At 46.3% G+C, this 14,950-nt stretch overlaps 1 protein-coding gene across 1 annotated transcript in view; it reads right to left on the bottom strand.

The window, feature by feature from the left end:
- Positions 1-14,950, bottom strand: part of OTOGL (otogelin like) — a 1,067,300-nt gene that overhangs the window by 92,639 nt on the left and 959,711 nt on the right. Inside the window, exons 47-50 of the mRNA XM_078649280.1 lie at positions 14,491-14,598; positions 13,736-13,837; positions 2,890-2,994; positions 2,757-2,797 (exon numbers count right to left, since the gene is read on the bottom strand). Of these exons, the coding sequence (XP_078505406.1) occupies positions 2,757-2,797; positions 2,890-2,994; positions 13,736-13,837; positions 14,491-14,598 (356 nt within the window). The remainder of the gene's footprint in view (positions 1-2,756; positions 2,798-2,889; positions 2,995-13,735; positions 13,838-14,490; positions 14,599-14,950) is intronic.

Below are 14,950 nucleotides of genomic sequence, written 5' to 3'. Positions count from 1 at the left end.
AGAGAAGGTATTTAAAAAGGTATTTCAGCGCCCAGCGCGCGCGAGCCCTCTGCCACAGGGCTGCTCGTCTGCGCTGAAAAAGAAGTGGGCGGGGCCTAAATAGGCTGTGACGAGGGAGGTGGGAGGAGTCAGCAGGGCGGGATAGGAGGGGTGTTTTAAAATAGGTAAACATCCGCCGCTCTTAATCAGCGGGACGAGGAAGCTGTAAAGCTGCTTTTAGTCAGCAGAGAAGGTATTTAAAAAGGTATTTCAGCGCCCAGCGCGCGCGAGCCCTCTGCCACAGGGCTGCTCGTCTGCGCTGAAAAATAAGTGGGCGGAGCCTAAATAGGCTGTGACGAGGGAGGTGGGAGGAGTCAGCAGGGCGGGATAGGAGGGGTGTTTTAAAATAGGTAAACGTCCGCCGCTCTTAATCAGCGGGACGAGGAAGCTGTAAAGCTGCTTTTAGTCAGCAGAGAAGGTATTTAAAAAGGTATTTCAGCGCCCAGCGCGCGCGAGCCCACTGCCACAGGGCTGCTCGTCTGCGCTGAAAAAGAAGTGGGCGGAGCCTAAATAGGCTGTGACAAGGGAGGTGGGAGGAGTCAGCAGGGCGGGATAGGAGGGGTGTTTTAAAATAGGTAAACGTCCGCCGCTCTTAATCAGCGGGACGAGGAAGCTGTAAAGCTGCTTTTAGTCAGCAGAGAAGGTATTTAAAAAGGTATTTCAGCGCCCAGCGCGCGCGAGCCCTCTGCCACAGGGCTGCTCGTCTGCGCACTCTTTTTAATTTGTATAAGAAGTGTTAATTGGATAGATTATGTATCTCCTTAATGGGAAATGCCAATATTGAATTGATTCTAAAGTGAACCACGGTTTCAATTATTACTATTGTCCATGCTTCCTGTACAGCGTATTGGAATTGCCTTTGTATAGGAGTATACGCCACAGGTTTTTTAAGCCGTACACAGCCGTACTTAAAGAGCACCATCCTCAATCTCCATCTGGCCACATCCACATCTGCTGCCTCAGGGATTCTTTTGGGATATGGGCTTGGGGGTTAGGTTGGCACACACATTTTCTCGTTCCTGCATGGAGATGGTGATACCTAAGGCACTGTGGATACTTCTAGTGGTATCTGCACACCATTTGTAATGTTTCTGCACATAAAATGTCTGTTTTTTCCTCTTTTTTTGCCGTAGAACTGCTGTTTCTTCATTGGAGCCCTCTGGTTGCTGCAGTCCTTGAATATCCTGTTCTGCTTGCCTTTCCTTCAGCATCAGCTGGTGTTTTCTAGCACCTTCAAGTTGTCTCCAGCTGACTGTTTTTTGTTTTATCTTATTCTTTTTTGCACCTTGCCTGGTTATACTGTGTTTTCCTCGAAGAGTGAGTAAACATACCTTAATGAGTTACACCTTATATGCTATAGTGACTGAGACTTGGCCTCTTATAGTACTTGGATCAAGGTGTTTCTTATAGGATGGGTCGTTTTCTTGGGTTTTCCTTGTTTCAGATTTTTATATGTATATTTTTTAGTTCACTATATTTTTCTCAGTAAAGTCCTTTAAGGTAACAGATAGTTTTAAATAGATATTTATAAAAGATTTGCTAGTCCTTGCTATGATATTCTTCTGCTGTCATTTCAGTCTGCTGGAGAATAGGGATCTATCTGAGGCTCAATTCAGATCTGAATATGTGGGTATAGTATACTCTCTCCATTACTGTTCACTGATTGATCCTGATCTCAGGCCATCCCCATTTATGTAGTAGATGGCTGTCTTTTTTTAAATTTCAAAATAGTTTTTATTGTTTTTATACAACATATAATCAACACCGCTTACTCGACTGACACTGTTTTCCTGGACATTTCTATCAACAAGCCAGAAATTTGTCAAGTGGGGCATTGGGTTTCGATAGACTTCACTCCCAATGGGTGACCTCGGAGGCATACTGATGATATGTCACTTCTATGTGGTGCATTATCAGTGCGCCTTCTGATAGCTCCTTTGCCTCTGTGCCCACATCTATGAAATGGCACAAAGACAAAGAGTTCCCTCATTTTCACGGCGTCATGCCACCATGCAAACAAAATTACACCCCTTTGTAACTGTTTCTGCAGAAAGCATGCATTGGTCCGATTCACACACAAATATCTACGGCCCCTTCTACAATACCAAAGTGGCACATGGCAAAATAAGCAGGTACAAACGCCTGTGGCTCCCCATGGCACTATATGTCCTGGAGTGGCATGGGGGCTATTCAAAAGCCATATCAAGGAAGGTAAAAATGGGCTTGGCCAATTCCTATTTAATATGAAAGTATGAAATTCACTGAAATGCATAGTCTCTACTAGAATCTGAAATCTTGTGTTATCTCCCATCATCAGTCTTGAAACTTCCTACGAAACTTGAGCTCTGTTATAAACCCAGCCATAATGTGTGCTTGTTGATGCACAATCTAGACTGACAACTTTGGAACACCGAGCACCAGGTTTGATTCCTGGCTTGGGTTCAACCTCTTGAGATTCTGAGCAAATCACTCATTCTATTGTAAAGAGCTCGATTTCCCAATCTCTTGGTCCACGTTTACAAAACAAACTGCATCAAAAAATGGACAATCATTTTGGAATAATGATCACGCTGCCTCTGGTGGATTTCAGTATTGGTGAGGCACGTCACAGCTTCGCTGTTAGACAGAATGAGAACTGTTCTGTTTTTTAAACCTCGCACACTGGAATACTAGTTTGCACTTATGCAAAGACAGAATTAACATCAAAAGTTCCTTACCACTTTACACCTGGGAACAGTAACATTTTCACAGTTGCACTCTAAAAGAAAATCAAAAACATATCATGAGCCAACATATATGTGAACAGAATACACAAATCAATAGAGATAAAGTAATAATACGCAACATTACCACAGTGCCATTCAGGGCAACACTGCTCAGGTACTCTTCGCATCACTAGTTTTGCATCAGAGCTGCAGTTCACCAAATGCGCAGGGCACAGGTTCTCGTCACATGCTGAGGAAAGAAAAGACACACACTTAATGCAGCTTCAAAGTACTCATGGTAGTACACGACGCATGAATGTGGGTACAAGTACCAATTATAAGAATGCTAGACAGTTGCAATTAAAAACGATATGAATGTTCTTTAGTCACGCGCGCACGTGTGTGTATAGCTGTAATATCTGTTGCATCTATTCTGGGGGTCAGAAAAAATTGCCAGTGTAAATTAAATCCGTTTTCAAAAAGTATTTGATTCAGTTTACCTCTTGGATAACCTAACATATATCAATGGATCTATGTAATAGTGCGAAGTTTCTGATATAGACTCCATCGAGTAAAGACACCAAAGGACAGGGAATTAAATGCAAAAGAAGCAGCACCTGGTGATACCACTCCAAGTAATTTCGGGACACTTCCTTGTGTACTAAGTTGATCAGCTGACTGAAAAAATGTAAATTCCCCTTCTCTACCTTGCATAAATAGCATTCTTAGGGAGGTCTGATGTGCAGTAGTTCCTTTTAACTCTCTGAGTAGTGAGTTCCAAAGAGGAATAATTTACATTCATGTCCTTATTAAATGCTTAAGTAGCGAGAATCAGCCAAGGGTTATTTCCTTGATGCTCCTACTGACACCTTGATTATCAGAATTCCAGGAAGGACTGTCTATTCAATGCCCCTGTGAACCTATTGAGTATTACGTTTCTGAGAGGGGTACTTTTACTTGCTGTCGTTATGAGCTCACTGATGAATGGGGCTTTGGCCTGCCCCTTGATACATTTTAACACCTCTTGAGCGGTGGGTCTTTCACTCCTACCCTTGACAAACCTTCAAGTAGTGAGGCCCAGCAATAGGTTGTTTCCACGGTGGTAGTCTAGTGACAAAAGTGCTAACTTCAGAACCCAGTGACCTGTGTTCCAATCTTTGCTTTGACACTAAACCAATAATATTCATTTGATTGTAAGGGCATCACTTTATTTCCTATATGTCTGATATTTTAAACATGAATGAAGTAGTATGTGAAAAAAAAAGAAATCAACTGTGCAGTGTGCTATATTCCACCATCCCAAATAGATGTCCACACTCTACTCATTAGCAGTTCCTTCTTTAAAATAGTTTTTTTATTCAGTATAACTGTTGGACCTGGCCCTCTCTCCATGGTCATCCCAAACATTTTGCCTTGACCCTCCTCTTTTTAAACCAGTTTTTGTTGGCTATTAGTATTTTTTTGTGCACTTTACCACTACTAACCAGTGCTAAAGTGCTTGTGCTCTCTCATTTAAACATGGTGAAATTGGCTTACACTCAATTGGCATGTTTATTTTACATGTGAGCCTCTAGTAAAGTGGCATTTCATATAGCCAGGGTAGATAAATTAAATGCCATCGACCAGGCCTAATAGGTACAGGTTAATGTAGTGACTTTTGGGGTTCACCCTGACAGTGATTATGGCTGTTTCTTTAGAGGCGCTCACACACCCCTCAAACAACAACCCAATGTCTCATAATAAGGCAGAGCAATTGAGGTATGATAGATAAGCTTGTTTGTAATGCAGGTACAAAATCCTAGTTGTTTAGCAACAGCGAGTTTCACATTTACACAAAACACCCTCTTTCCTTCAATCGCTTAGTGAGTGTCATCCAAACCTTTAATGGAATAAACCTTTGAAAGGACCTAGTGTGCATGCAAGCTGAACATTTGCCCCGTAACAATTTACACTTTTCCACTATAAATGTTCCTGTTTAGACACTGTAATATGTTCAGTCCTGTGACACCACACTACCAGGTAAGCAGTCTCTTTGTAACTAGTTACACTATGCCTATCACAATAGAGGTCTGTGAGGTATGATTTGATCAATGAGGTATGATATTGTGCTTTCTAGTCAGTTTGAAGAGGAGCATATCACACTGCATTTCCTGGGTGTGATTACTACTCATTATTTATTGTTGTGTCAAGACAGTAACAAGTGCCCATTTAGTAAGTTTACTGTGCCTCTGCAGAATGCATGGACCACTGGCCCTGTTCTTTACCATTGACAATTGTCTTTTGACCAAAAATAACACAAACTCCATACTACATTAGCCCCAGTAATCATGTTTTGAGACCAGGACGTATTGTGGTGTATGTCAGTCCTATTTTAAAAGTGATTATGTCATCCGATTATGATGCTATGTACGACCAACTCAAGTCAAGTAAGTTTCATTAGCCTCACACCCTGGACATTTGTCCACCCATTAATAGCAATGACAGAACTGTATGTGTTTGTGGAGGGCCATCATTGATGCTCCAGTTCGTTTTGCATAGTTCTGTAAATGTGTTAAATGTTCCCAGATCGCCCAGATGGAACATGATATGCCTGTTGAAAGCTCTAAAACACTTAGGGCTAGATGTAGGTCGGTCGGTAACGGCCGAAAATCAGTATTTTCGGCCGTTACCGACCGGTAAATGAGAATTGGTATGTAGGGCCCATAATTTTACAGATTCGGTAAATTTACCGATCGGTAAATTTACCGAATCTGTAAAATACCGAATCGGTATTCATACCTATTCGGTATTTTTGATATGTAGGTGGGACTCTTCTGAGTCCCACAACCCTTACCGATTCTATATATTATACCGATATATATATTTGATGGTAAAATACCGATTCAGGTGTGCATGCACATGTGTGCATGCACACCTGTGCCATATGACAGGCAGACCTGCCCTTAGGGCAGGTATGCCTGCCACATGGCCCCCGAATCTTTTTTGGGGGTGCTAGAGGGTGTCAAAGTGACACCCCCTGCACCCATGGCAAAATCTGTATTTACAGATTCGGTAAATACCGACCGGTAATGCCCCATTCATTCCTATGGGCTTCAAAGCCCATAGGAATGAATGGGGCATTACCGGTCGGTATTTACCGAATCGGTAAATACAGATATTTACCGATTCGGTAAAAGGAACATCTGGATGTTCCTACATCTCCACCCCTTAGATTTACCGATTTTTAATTACCGAATCGGTATGATTCGGTAATTAAAAATCGGTAAATCTATTTTACCTACATCGGGCCCTTAGAGTGCTTCACCGCTCAACAATTGCATAGCTATTTAATGTCTACCTCTGTCCACACTGCCAAGACCGCCTATCTAGCCACTCTCTTTTAATTAGATAAACACCATAATGGAAGATCTAATGCATATTGTGCTTTTATATTTGTGCAGATTAAGACTCTACAACAGTAAAATCAAGGTCACCCATTAATTTGTCGTCAATTTCATGTTTACCGTAAAATCAAAGGAGTTGAGTCATAGTCACACCATTCATGTGTGCCTCAAGCTTATATGGCACTCCCAGACTGTCAGGTCATGTTAACCATCTGGCCACCGATTTGATGGAGGACAGCCAAGTAGTATAGTTCAAAATTGGAGGTATTCACCCCGTTCCTTTGTGCCATGGATAATTGTACTTTGCACAATGAGGTCCTGTATCTTTGTGCCCCCCCGCCCCCCATGTAAAATAAAATGAAATATGGTATTGATATCACTAAACAATCTTCTAGGCATACCGGCATGAAAGTAAATAAATGAAAAAGCCACAACAGGATTAACATCTCAGCTAGTGCTATGCAACGCAGAGCAATCAGTGGGAGTCACTTCCAGAAGGTCACTGATTCATGACTATTCACATTGCCCTGATATAATTCCATCAGTGAAAGACGTGTCAGTGTGATTAATCTGGATGCCCAAATTGCAAAACATGGTTTGTTCCCAAGTAAGGGATACTGCAGGAAGATCCCCCCACCTTCTTTGTGGATATAAAAAGTACTTTGATTCATTCACCTTCAGGCCTGACACATTGCCCCAACTGCACCAAGGTGCACAGTACATAGTCCAGGTATTAACTCAACCCCTTAGGTAAAAAATTAAGCATTTAGGCTAAAAGTATATCATTTGTGCATATCTCCACATCTCTATACGCCATAGAGCTCCTCACTAATGAAGTACAGAAGGCATGGCTTTGTATGGTTAGGTACACCCTTGTATCGTGCCTTGATGAATGTGCCAAGCCTCATATATATTCGTACCAGTTCTCGCCCTAGCTCATTGGCTTAAGGAGGGCAACCACATCCATTTCTTAATCACTAACCCAAAAATAATTATTCTAATATTGAATATCTAATTTCAGTTCAAAGTGTCAAACGCTTTTACCATAGCAATGGATGATGTAGTTGGCAGCCTTGTTGTCAATGGATATTTACTCATAATATGAAGTGGATATATTACATTAATCACTGTGTTACTTGAAAGAGTAAAACCTGATTTGTCCAAGTGGACCAGGCCCAGCATGCATAGTGATACCCTTTATGCTCGCTATGCAACTGCTTAGTGCTTTGTAAGCCAAGTCTAGTAGTCAGTCGGCCTATAAATTTCATGTTGGGTCACAGGTATTTTGTCTATCCCATCATAAATGTACCAACATGGGGCAGTAGTCTGTAAGTGTCCTTTCTACTTTTCTGTGTAGGTCATCATGTCTATTATCTAGTTGCATTGGAAAATCATATCTACTTTGAAATATTAGGTGCAGGTGAGGGAATAGTATGATAATTCAGTTTCAGTGGAGTGTAGCGTTTGCCATCTATCAGTAGCTGTCAGTTTGGCTAGTGTTATCTATGACTTCGACATTCTTGCATTAAGCAGTGGAGAACATTATTTACACCTAACTTTATCTAGGACACTATTAAATTCATTCCTAAACCACAACAATAATGTTTGAACTGATAAAAGCATGTGGACGTGGTTCAAGTCCAGAAATTTACATCGAGATGTATTATTTGCTTGTCTGCAAATTATTGCTAGTGGTCATTCATCTGGTACTCCTTTAACCAATACTAATCAATCTTCTGGATTGTTTTTACCATTTCAGCAATAAACGGGGAACCAGATGCGATCCATGTCAATGCACACCTGGCCTAGGACAAGTATGTGGTGTAAAAAGTTGTCTCCTCCATTTCTTCTGCACTATCAGCTTTAGTCGAGTGTGTCTCCTCAATTACTCCGAGGTCTGAATAAAGCAAGTGCAGGTATACCCACAGGTCTAACTGTACTCATGTATTCAATCAGTAGACACCTCTAGTCTTGGGTTTCCAACTGTGGAAACTCCAATGCAATGTTTTTTATATCTGAGCAAAACCCTCATGTGTTGCGTCCAGTCAAATCCTACTCCACTAGGGGCTACTGTGTCCACACATAGAAAATGATCTTCCAAGGAAAGAGAAAACTCCCCAGGAGGCACATTTCAAGCATTAAGGAGCTGGTTTCAGGCCAGGAGCTAAGATGTGCCTGTTCCTATGCTGCCCATCTAGCCATTTGAGTATTCAATAGTGGTGTTTCATATTATCAGACACACACATCCCAGAGACCTCAGATTCCAGTCCCTTTTAGGCACTCAGTGTGGTCTGCTTTTTTGAATGTGCAATGTCAGCCCCTTTTCTCAAGGCCCTGGTGGGTTTAATCAAAGTGGACCTGGGTAAATGCGCTGTTTGACTCAGCAACTTGAGTCCACGTTATTGTCACTCTCAACAGGACACTGCTTTTCTCATGTTCTGTTCACATGTCCTGAGCTTTAAGCCTCAGTCCTTCAGCCTATCCCCATATTTGCTATGCTACTAGTTTCTGTCTCAAGCCAAGCAGCGGATGTTTAGGATAGTTTCAGAATCCATCAGGAATCAAGTGGGCAGCAGGAGCTGGGAGAGATCACCATATTGCCATGAGCCATCTTTTCACGCCACACCTCCATGATCACATCCATGTGTGTGCATGCTAGCCTAAGTTGGAATCCACACTTCACATGACGTTCTGTGTACAGCACCACATGGCCAAGAAGTTCCTCCTACAATACAAATAAGATATTCTCAAAATCTCTTTCCTACTCCTTTAGTATAGAGAATGCCATAAAAAAAGTCTGAGCACTAAGCTTCAGAGGGGCTATTTTCCTGATATCTCCATAAGCCCTTCATTGATGATACTATGGGAATAGGCAGTTTCACGTGCATCGCTTGAAATCCCCATAAGCAATGAGGCTCTGGGAGGAGGGCATTTCTATACACTGAACTATTCGAGCCATTAAATTCCTGGTGAAAACCATTTGCTTTACACAGCAATGTAACAAGAATCCTGGAGGCAGATATTTGTGATCCCTTTGTGAGAAGATACTCCAGGGCTGTATTTCATTGATGACTGTCCAGTTCATGTGAGGAAAGAACCGTTCACGAGGGATTCCTTTATTCAATACCTTGCAACTAAAGCACCTTTCAGGGGTAAGACTAGATAGAGGAAGTCTTTAAGTAATAAGAAGTGCGCATGGACGCTGTGGTTGGTAAATGCAACAAAGAGAATACCAATTTTTATGTGGGAGTGTCTTTATATAGAAATACATATTTATACTCGGAACTTTTTCTAACCATTTGTTGATTGCCTCTTTTGCTAAACTGATGGCCATCATGACCCGACACCTTATGAACTGATTTGTTCTATTATATTTATTGTCTATTTCTATTGAGTTGCTTATAGAGCGTTTTGGAAAATTGCTCTCAAAAGTGTTTAAAGACTCCAATCAATCAATCAATCAATCAATCAGGTCATTTGTAGAGCGCACTACTCACCCGTAGGGTCTCAAGGCGCTGGGAGGGGGGGGGGGGTGCCGCTACTGCTCGAACAGCCAGGTCTTGAGCTTCTTCCTGAAGGAGAGGTGGTCTTGGGTCAGGCGCAGATTGGTGGGAAGTGAGTTCCAGGTCTTGGCGGCCAGGTAGGAGAAGGATCTTCCTCCTGTTGTCGCTCTTCGGATGCGGGGGACGGCGGCGAGGGCGTGGTTGGTTGATCTGAGGAGGCGCTTGGGAGTGTAGAAGTTGATCCGGTTGTTGAGGTAGCTCGGGCCTTGGTCATGTAGGGCTTTGTGTGCGTGGGTGAGGAGACGGAAGGTGATTCTCTTGTTGACCGGGAGCCAGTGCAGATCTCTCAGGTGTCCGGAGATGTGGCTGCGTCGGGGGATGTCGAGGATGAGTCTCGCCGAGGCGTTCTGGATCCGCTGGAGTCTCTTCTGGAGTTTGGCAGTGGTTCCGGCGTAGAGGGCGTTGCCGTAGTCCAGTCGGCTGGTGACGAGGGCTTGGGTGACCGTCTTCCTCGTCTCGGTGGGGATCCACCGGAAGATCTTACGTAGCATGCGCAGGATGTTGAAGCATGATGAGGAGACGGCGTTGACTTGCCTGGTCATGGAGAGGGAGGAGTCCAGGATGAAGCCCAGGTTGCGTGCGTGGTCCGTTGGTTTGGGTGCGGTGCCCAGGGCGGGAGGCCACCAGGAGTCGTCCCAGGCGGAGGGTGAGGAGCCCAGGATGAGGACCTCCGTCTTGTCTGAGTTCAGTTTCAGGCGGCTGGTCGTCATCCATTCGGCTACGTCTCTCATCCCTTCGTGCAGGTTGGCTCTGGCGGTGGTGGGGTCGTTGGTCAGGGAGAGGATCAGCTGGGTGTCGTCAGCGTAGGAGATTATGTTGAGGTTGTGTTGGCGTGCGATGGCCGCGAGGGGGCTCATGTAGACGTTGAAGAGGGTGGGACTCAACGAGGATCCTTGAGGGACGCCGCAGATGACTTTGGTGGCCTCTGACTTGTACGGTGGTAGGCGGACTCTTTGTGTTCTTCCGTCGAGGAAGGAGGTGATCCATTCCAGTGCCTTCTCCCGGATTCCGATGTTGCTGAGGCGCTGTATTAGGGTGCGGTGGCAGACAGTGTCGAAAGCCGCGGAGAGGTCCAGGAGGATGAGGGCCGCTGTTTCTCCGTTGTCCATCAGGGTTCGAAGGTCGTCGGTGGCGGCGATGAGGGCGGTCTCGGTGCTGTGGTTCGCTCGGAAGCCAGACTGTGAGGGGTCGAGGGATCCATTCGTCTCGAGGAAGGCGGCCAGCTGTTTGTTGACGGTCTTCTCGATGACTTTGGCCGGGAACGGGAGGAGCGAGATGGGACGGTAGTTCTTGAGGTCGGTGGGGTCTGCTGTGGGTTTCTTGAGGAGAGCGCTGAGTTCGGCGTGCTTCCAGCTCTCAGGGAAGGTGGCGGAGTCGAAGGAGGTGTTGATGATGTCCCGCAGGTGGGGTGCGAGGACAGTGTCGGCTTCGTTGAAGACGTGGTGAGGGCAGGGGTCAGTCGGAGATCCGGAATGGATGGAGTTCATGGTGCGGATGGTGTCTTCGGTGCTGATCGGGGTCCAGGTGCGGAGGGTGGTGGTGGGTGGCGTCGTTGCGGTTGTGGCTGGCGTTGGTTGGTTGTTGAAGCTGTTGTGTATGTCCGTGATCTTGTTGTGGAAGTAGGACGCGAGGGAGTTGCAGAGTTCTTGTGACGGGGTGATGTCATTGTTTCCGGCGTTGGGGTTGGATAGCTCTTTCACGATGTTGAAGAGTTCCTTGCAGTTGTGTGCGTTGTTGTCCAGCCGGTCCTTGTATGCATTTTTCTTGGTGGCGCGGATCAGTTGGTGGTGCTTCCGGGTGGCGAGCTTGAGGGTGGTCATGTTGTCCGTCGTTGGTTCCCTTCTCCATACTTTCTCGAGGGCTCGACAGTTCTTCTTGGAGCTCTTGAGTTCGTCGGTGAACCATGGTGTTTTTCTGCTGCAGGGTCTGCTGGGTGGGGTTCTCAGAGGGGCGAGTTCGTCCGCGCAGTCGTTGATCCATTTCGTGAGGTTGTCGGCGGCCTGGCTGGGGTTCGCTGAGTTGGCGGGAGGGTGCTGGCTCAGGGAAGCGGTGAGCTGGTCGGCTGTGATCTTGTTCCAGCTTCTTCGAGCAACCTGTTGCTGGTGGTGGTGGATCGTCGTTCTTCTGAAGGTGAAGTGGACGCAGCTGTGGTCCGTCCAGTGGAGTTCTGTTGCGTGGCTGAAGGTGACGTCTTTGCTGGATGAGAAGACGGCGTCGAGTGTGTGTCCGGCGTAGTGGGTGGGGGTGGTCACCAGTTGCTTGAGTCCTAGGTTGTCGAGGTTGTCGAGCAGGCTGATGGTGTTGCGGTCGTTGTTGTTCTCCAGGTGGAAGTTGAGGTCCCCCAGGAGGATGTAGTCAGCGGAGGGGAGAGCGTGCGGGCTGACGAAGTCGGCGATGTCCTCGCTGAATCGTGTGCGTGGTCCCGGGGGTCGGTAGATCAGGGTGCCTCTGAGGGTGGTCTTTGGGTTGGTGTGGATCTGGAAGTGCAGGTGTTCAGCGGTGGTGAGGGTGTCATCGGTGTTGGTAGTGATGCGGATGGTGTCTCTGTGGATGATGGCGATGCCTCCTCCGGTCTGGTTGTCGCGGTCCCTCCGGGTGATCTTGTAGCCCTCTGGGATGGCGATGGCGATGTCTGGGGCTGAGGAGGCGTTCATCCAGGTCTCGGTGATGAAGGCAACGTCGGGGGCGGTGGTGTCGAGCAGGTTCCAGAGTTCTACGGCGTGTCTGTGGACGGAGCGGGTGTTGAGCAGGATACACTTGAGGTGGGTGCTGCTGGAGTTCGGCTTGGCGGGTGCAGGGAAGGTCCGGATGCAGGTGAACTTGCAGGCGTGGCAGCTGAAGGGTCCGTGGGTGTGCTTCGGGGCGGCTCGGTGACATCCTGGGATGTGGCCGGTGTTGAGTGCGGTGAGGTCGGCGGCGCTGTAGGTTCGTCGGGTCGGCTTCCGTCGGTGGGGGCCAGGGGTCCTGGCGCTGGTCGCGATCCGGTCGCGGACGGGCGCAGACGGGCTTACCTTTGGCGCGCCTTCGGCGCACAATCGGCGCGCCCGCTGCGCGTGACCGCTGCGCGTTCGCACGGTCGCCATTTAAGGCGAAGTGCGCGGGTGGGCGGAGCAGCTGGGAGGCGGGAGCGGGGAGGGAAACAGAAGAGAAAAGGGGCGGGGCTGAAGGCGGTGGCGGGAAGCGGGAGCGGGGGGCGGCGAGGGGGCCAAGCACGACGAGAAGCGGCAAAAAGCAAGCACAATTACAGGCAAAAATACGGGGGAAAAAGGACAGTGACACGCTCTAGGGAAGAAAAAAACAAGCACAATTACAGGCAGAGACACGGGGGAAAAAAGACAGTGAAACGCTCTGGGGAGGAAAAAACAAGCACAATTACAGGCAAAAACACGGGGGAAAAAAGACAGTGACACGCTCTGGGGAAGAAAAAAATACAAGCACAATTTCAGGCAAAACGAGGGAAAAACCAAGGAGAGCGCTCAGGGCGGCAGCGAGGCCGGCGCTGAGGCAGAGGCAGGCACTGGGGGCACACGCAGCAGCTGGTGGCCGTGCGGCGCGGGGGTGTCCCACAAGTCCAATCTCCCTTAAGCATTGTAATACTCAGAAATCTTAAATGGACTGCTCATACGGAATCATCAGGGCCGGCTTTAGGGCAGTACGACCGGTGCGGACGCACTGGGCGCTGGCGCACTGGGTGCTGACCTGTGGAGGGGGCACTGACCACAAAGGGTCACCGTGTTTACCAATAACTTATGATTAGAGAGACGTGGGGCACTTTTTCCTATTGGTAGTGAGAGAATCCGAGGAGGCGGTTATGGATGTGGGGCGCCAAAAATGATTGTCGCACCGGGCGCCACCAGCGCTAAAGACGGCCCTGGGGATCATTGGCTGCACTTCAGACATTTATCAGAAGGGTGACTATATCTTTCCTTGTGCAACTATCACTGGTTTCAAAATTATTAAACGTAATAAATGATTTGCATTAGCCACAATAACGCTGTTAAGAGAAAAGATCACTTCGCCTGCATATATGGGAAATGGTTCTTACCGCAATGATAATGAGGGCAACAGTACTGTGTAGTGTTCAGATCTACGCTGAGGATCTCTCCTTCACTGCACACAGGAATTGGCTCAATGCAGGACTCACAAACTGAAACACACATAAGAATGTAATTTTTATAGCTATTATTTGCTCACACAATTTTGTATTTTCTTATCAGTTTAATCAGATTTCTAAACGCTTTATTTAAAAAAAAACAGACGTTTATGTAAACATTGAAGTGTATGATAAATTGTACTCATCAGATTGTGCAGGGTTGTGAAGGTAATATAGAGGAACCTTTATAACATTGCGATAGTCTTAATTATGTAGGTTTGTGTGTTTTCTTTTAAAAATCCAACGGAGCAAATAAGTTCATTTAATTTTCTATGATGTCTATAATATCCATGTCTATAAACAATTTTACAGAGCTAAATTTTAAAGTAGAAGGACTGAGCCAAACGTCAAAGAAATGCAAGCTTGATCAAATTGTATATCCTTGCCTAAGTGCTTGGCATTAATGGCTCTGTACTACCTGCTGTATGTTAGTATTTTCAAATGGTCTGTTCTAGGCAGGCGGAGATCTCTGTGCCTTCACATAACCACCACATAACATTACCACAAGGTAAATAAAACATGCCACTTTTACGTTGTCAATTGAGCTGGAAAGTCAGATCTAATGTCAGAATGTTCATAGAAATACATTTTAGTCAATCACTGTAGTTTGTCTGCATCATGGGCACCAGTCTGAAAGATGTACATACCACAAAGATACGAGAAACAGCAGGGGTCATCCTGTTTGACTTCAACAATGAACTGATCTTCCCTACATTCTGGCCGAGAAATGTTGGGACATGCAAAAGGGTCACACACTAAGGAAAGAGAAAAATGCACACAGTTGTATGACAACATTCAGGTGTATAGCAGCATATTTTCTCAACAGGGCAAAATAATGGTTTTACAGCATCAAACATTGTTCTCAACAAAAGCTAAAATATACCTGATGCTCTTGCATGTGAGGCAAACAATATATACATTTATCATCGCACAAGGCATTTTTCCCAGTGTTGCTGACCGGTTGGGGACTCTACTCCCCACACTGCTTAGCGGCTGGCACCGCCATCATAACCAGCTCCGCGCTAGGAGTCGCACTTAAGCTGCTCGGGGCTCCCGCAGCGCAGGAGCCTTTCATCGCACAAGGCACCTTTCCCAGTGCTGCTGGGC

Source organism: Lissotriton helveticus, chromosome 1_1 (genome assembly GCF_964261635.1).
Source record: "Lissotriton helveticus chromosome 1_1, aLisHel1.1, whole genome shotgun sequence".
NCBI classification, from domain to species: domain Eukaryota; kingdom Metazoa; phylum Chordata; class Amphibia; order Caudata; family Salamandridae; genus Lissotriton; species Lissotriton helveticus.
The sequence above is the reverse complement of the archived record's forward strand: the minus strand, read 5'-3'. Positions and strand labels throughout refer to the sequence as shown.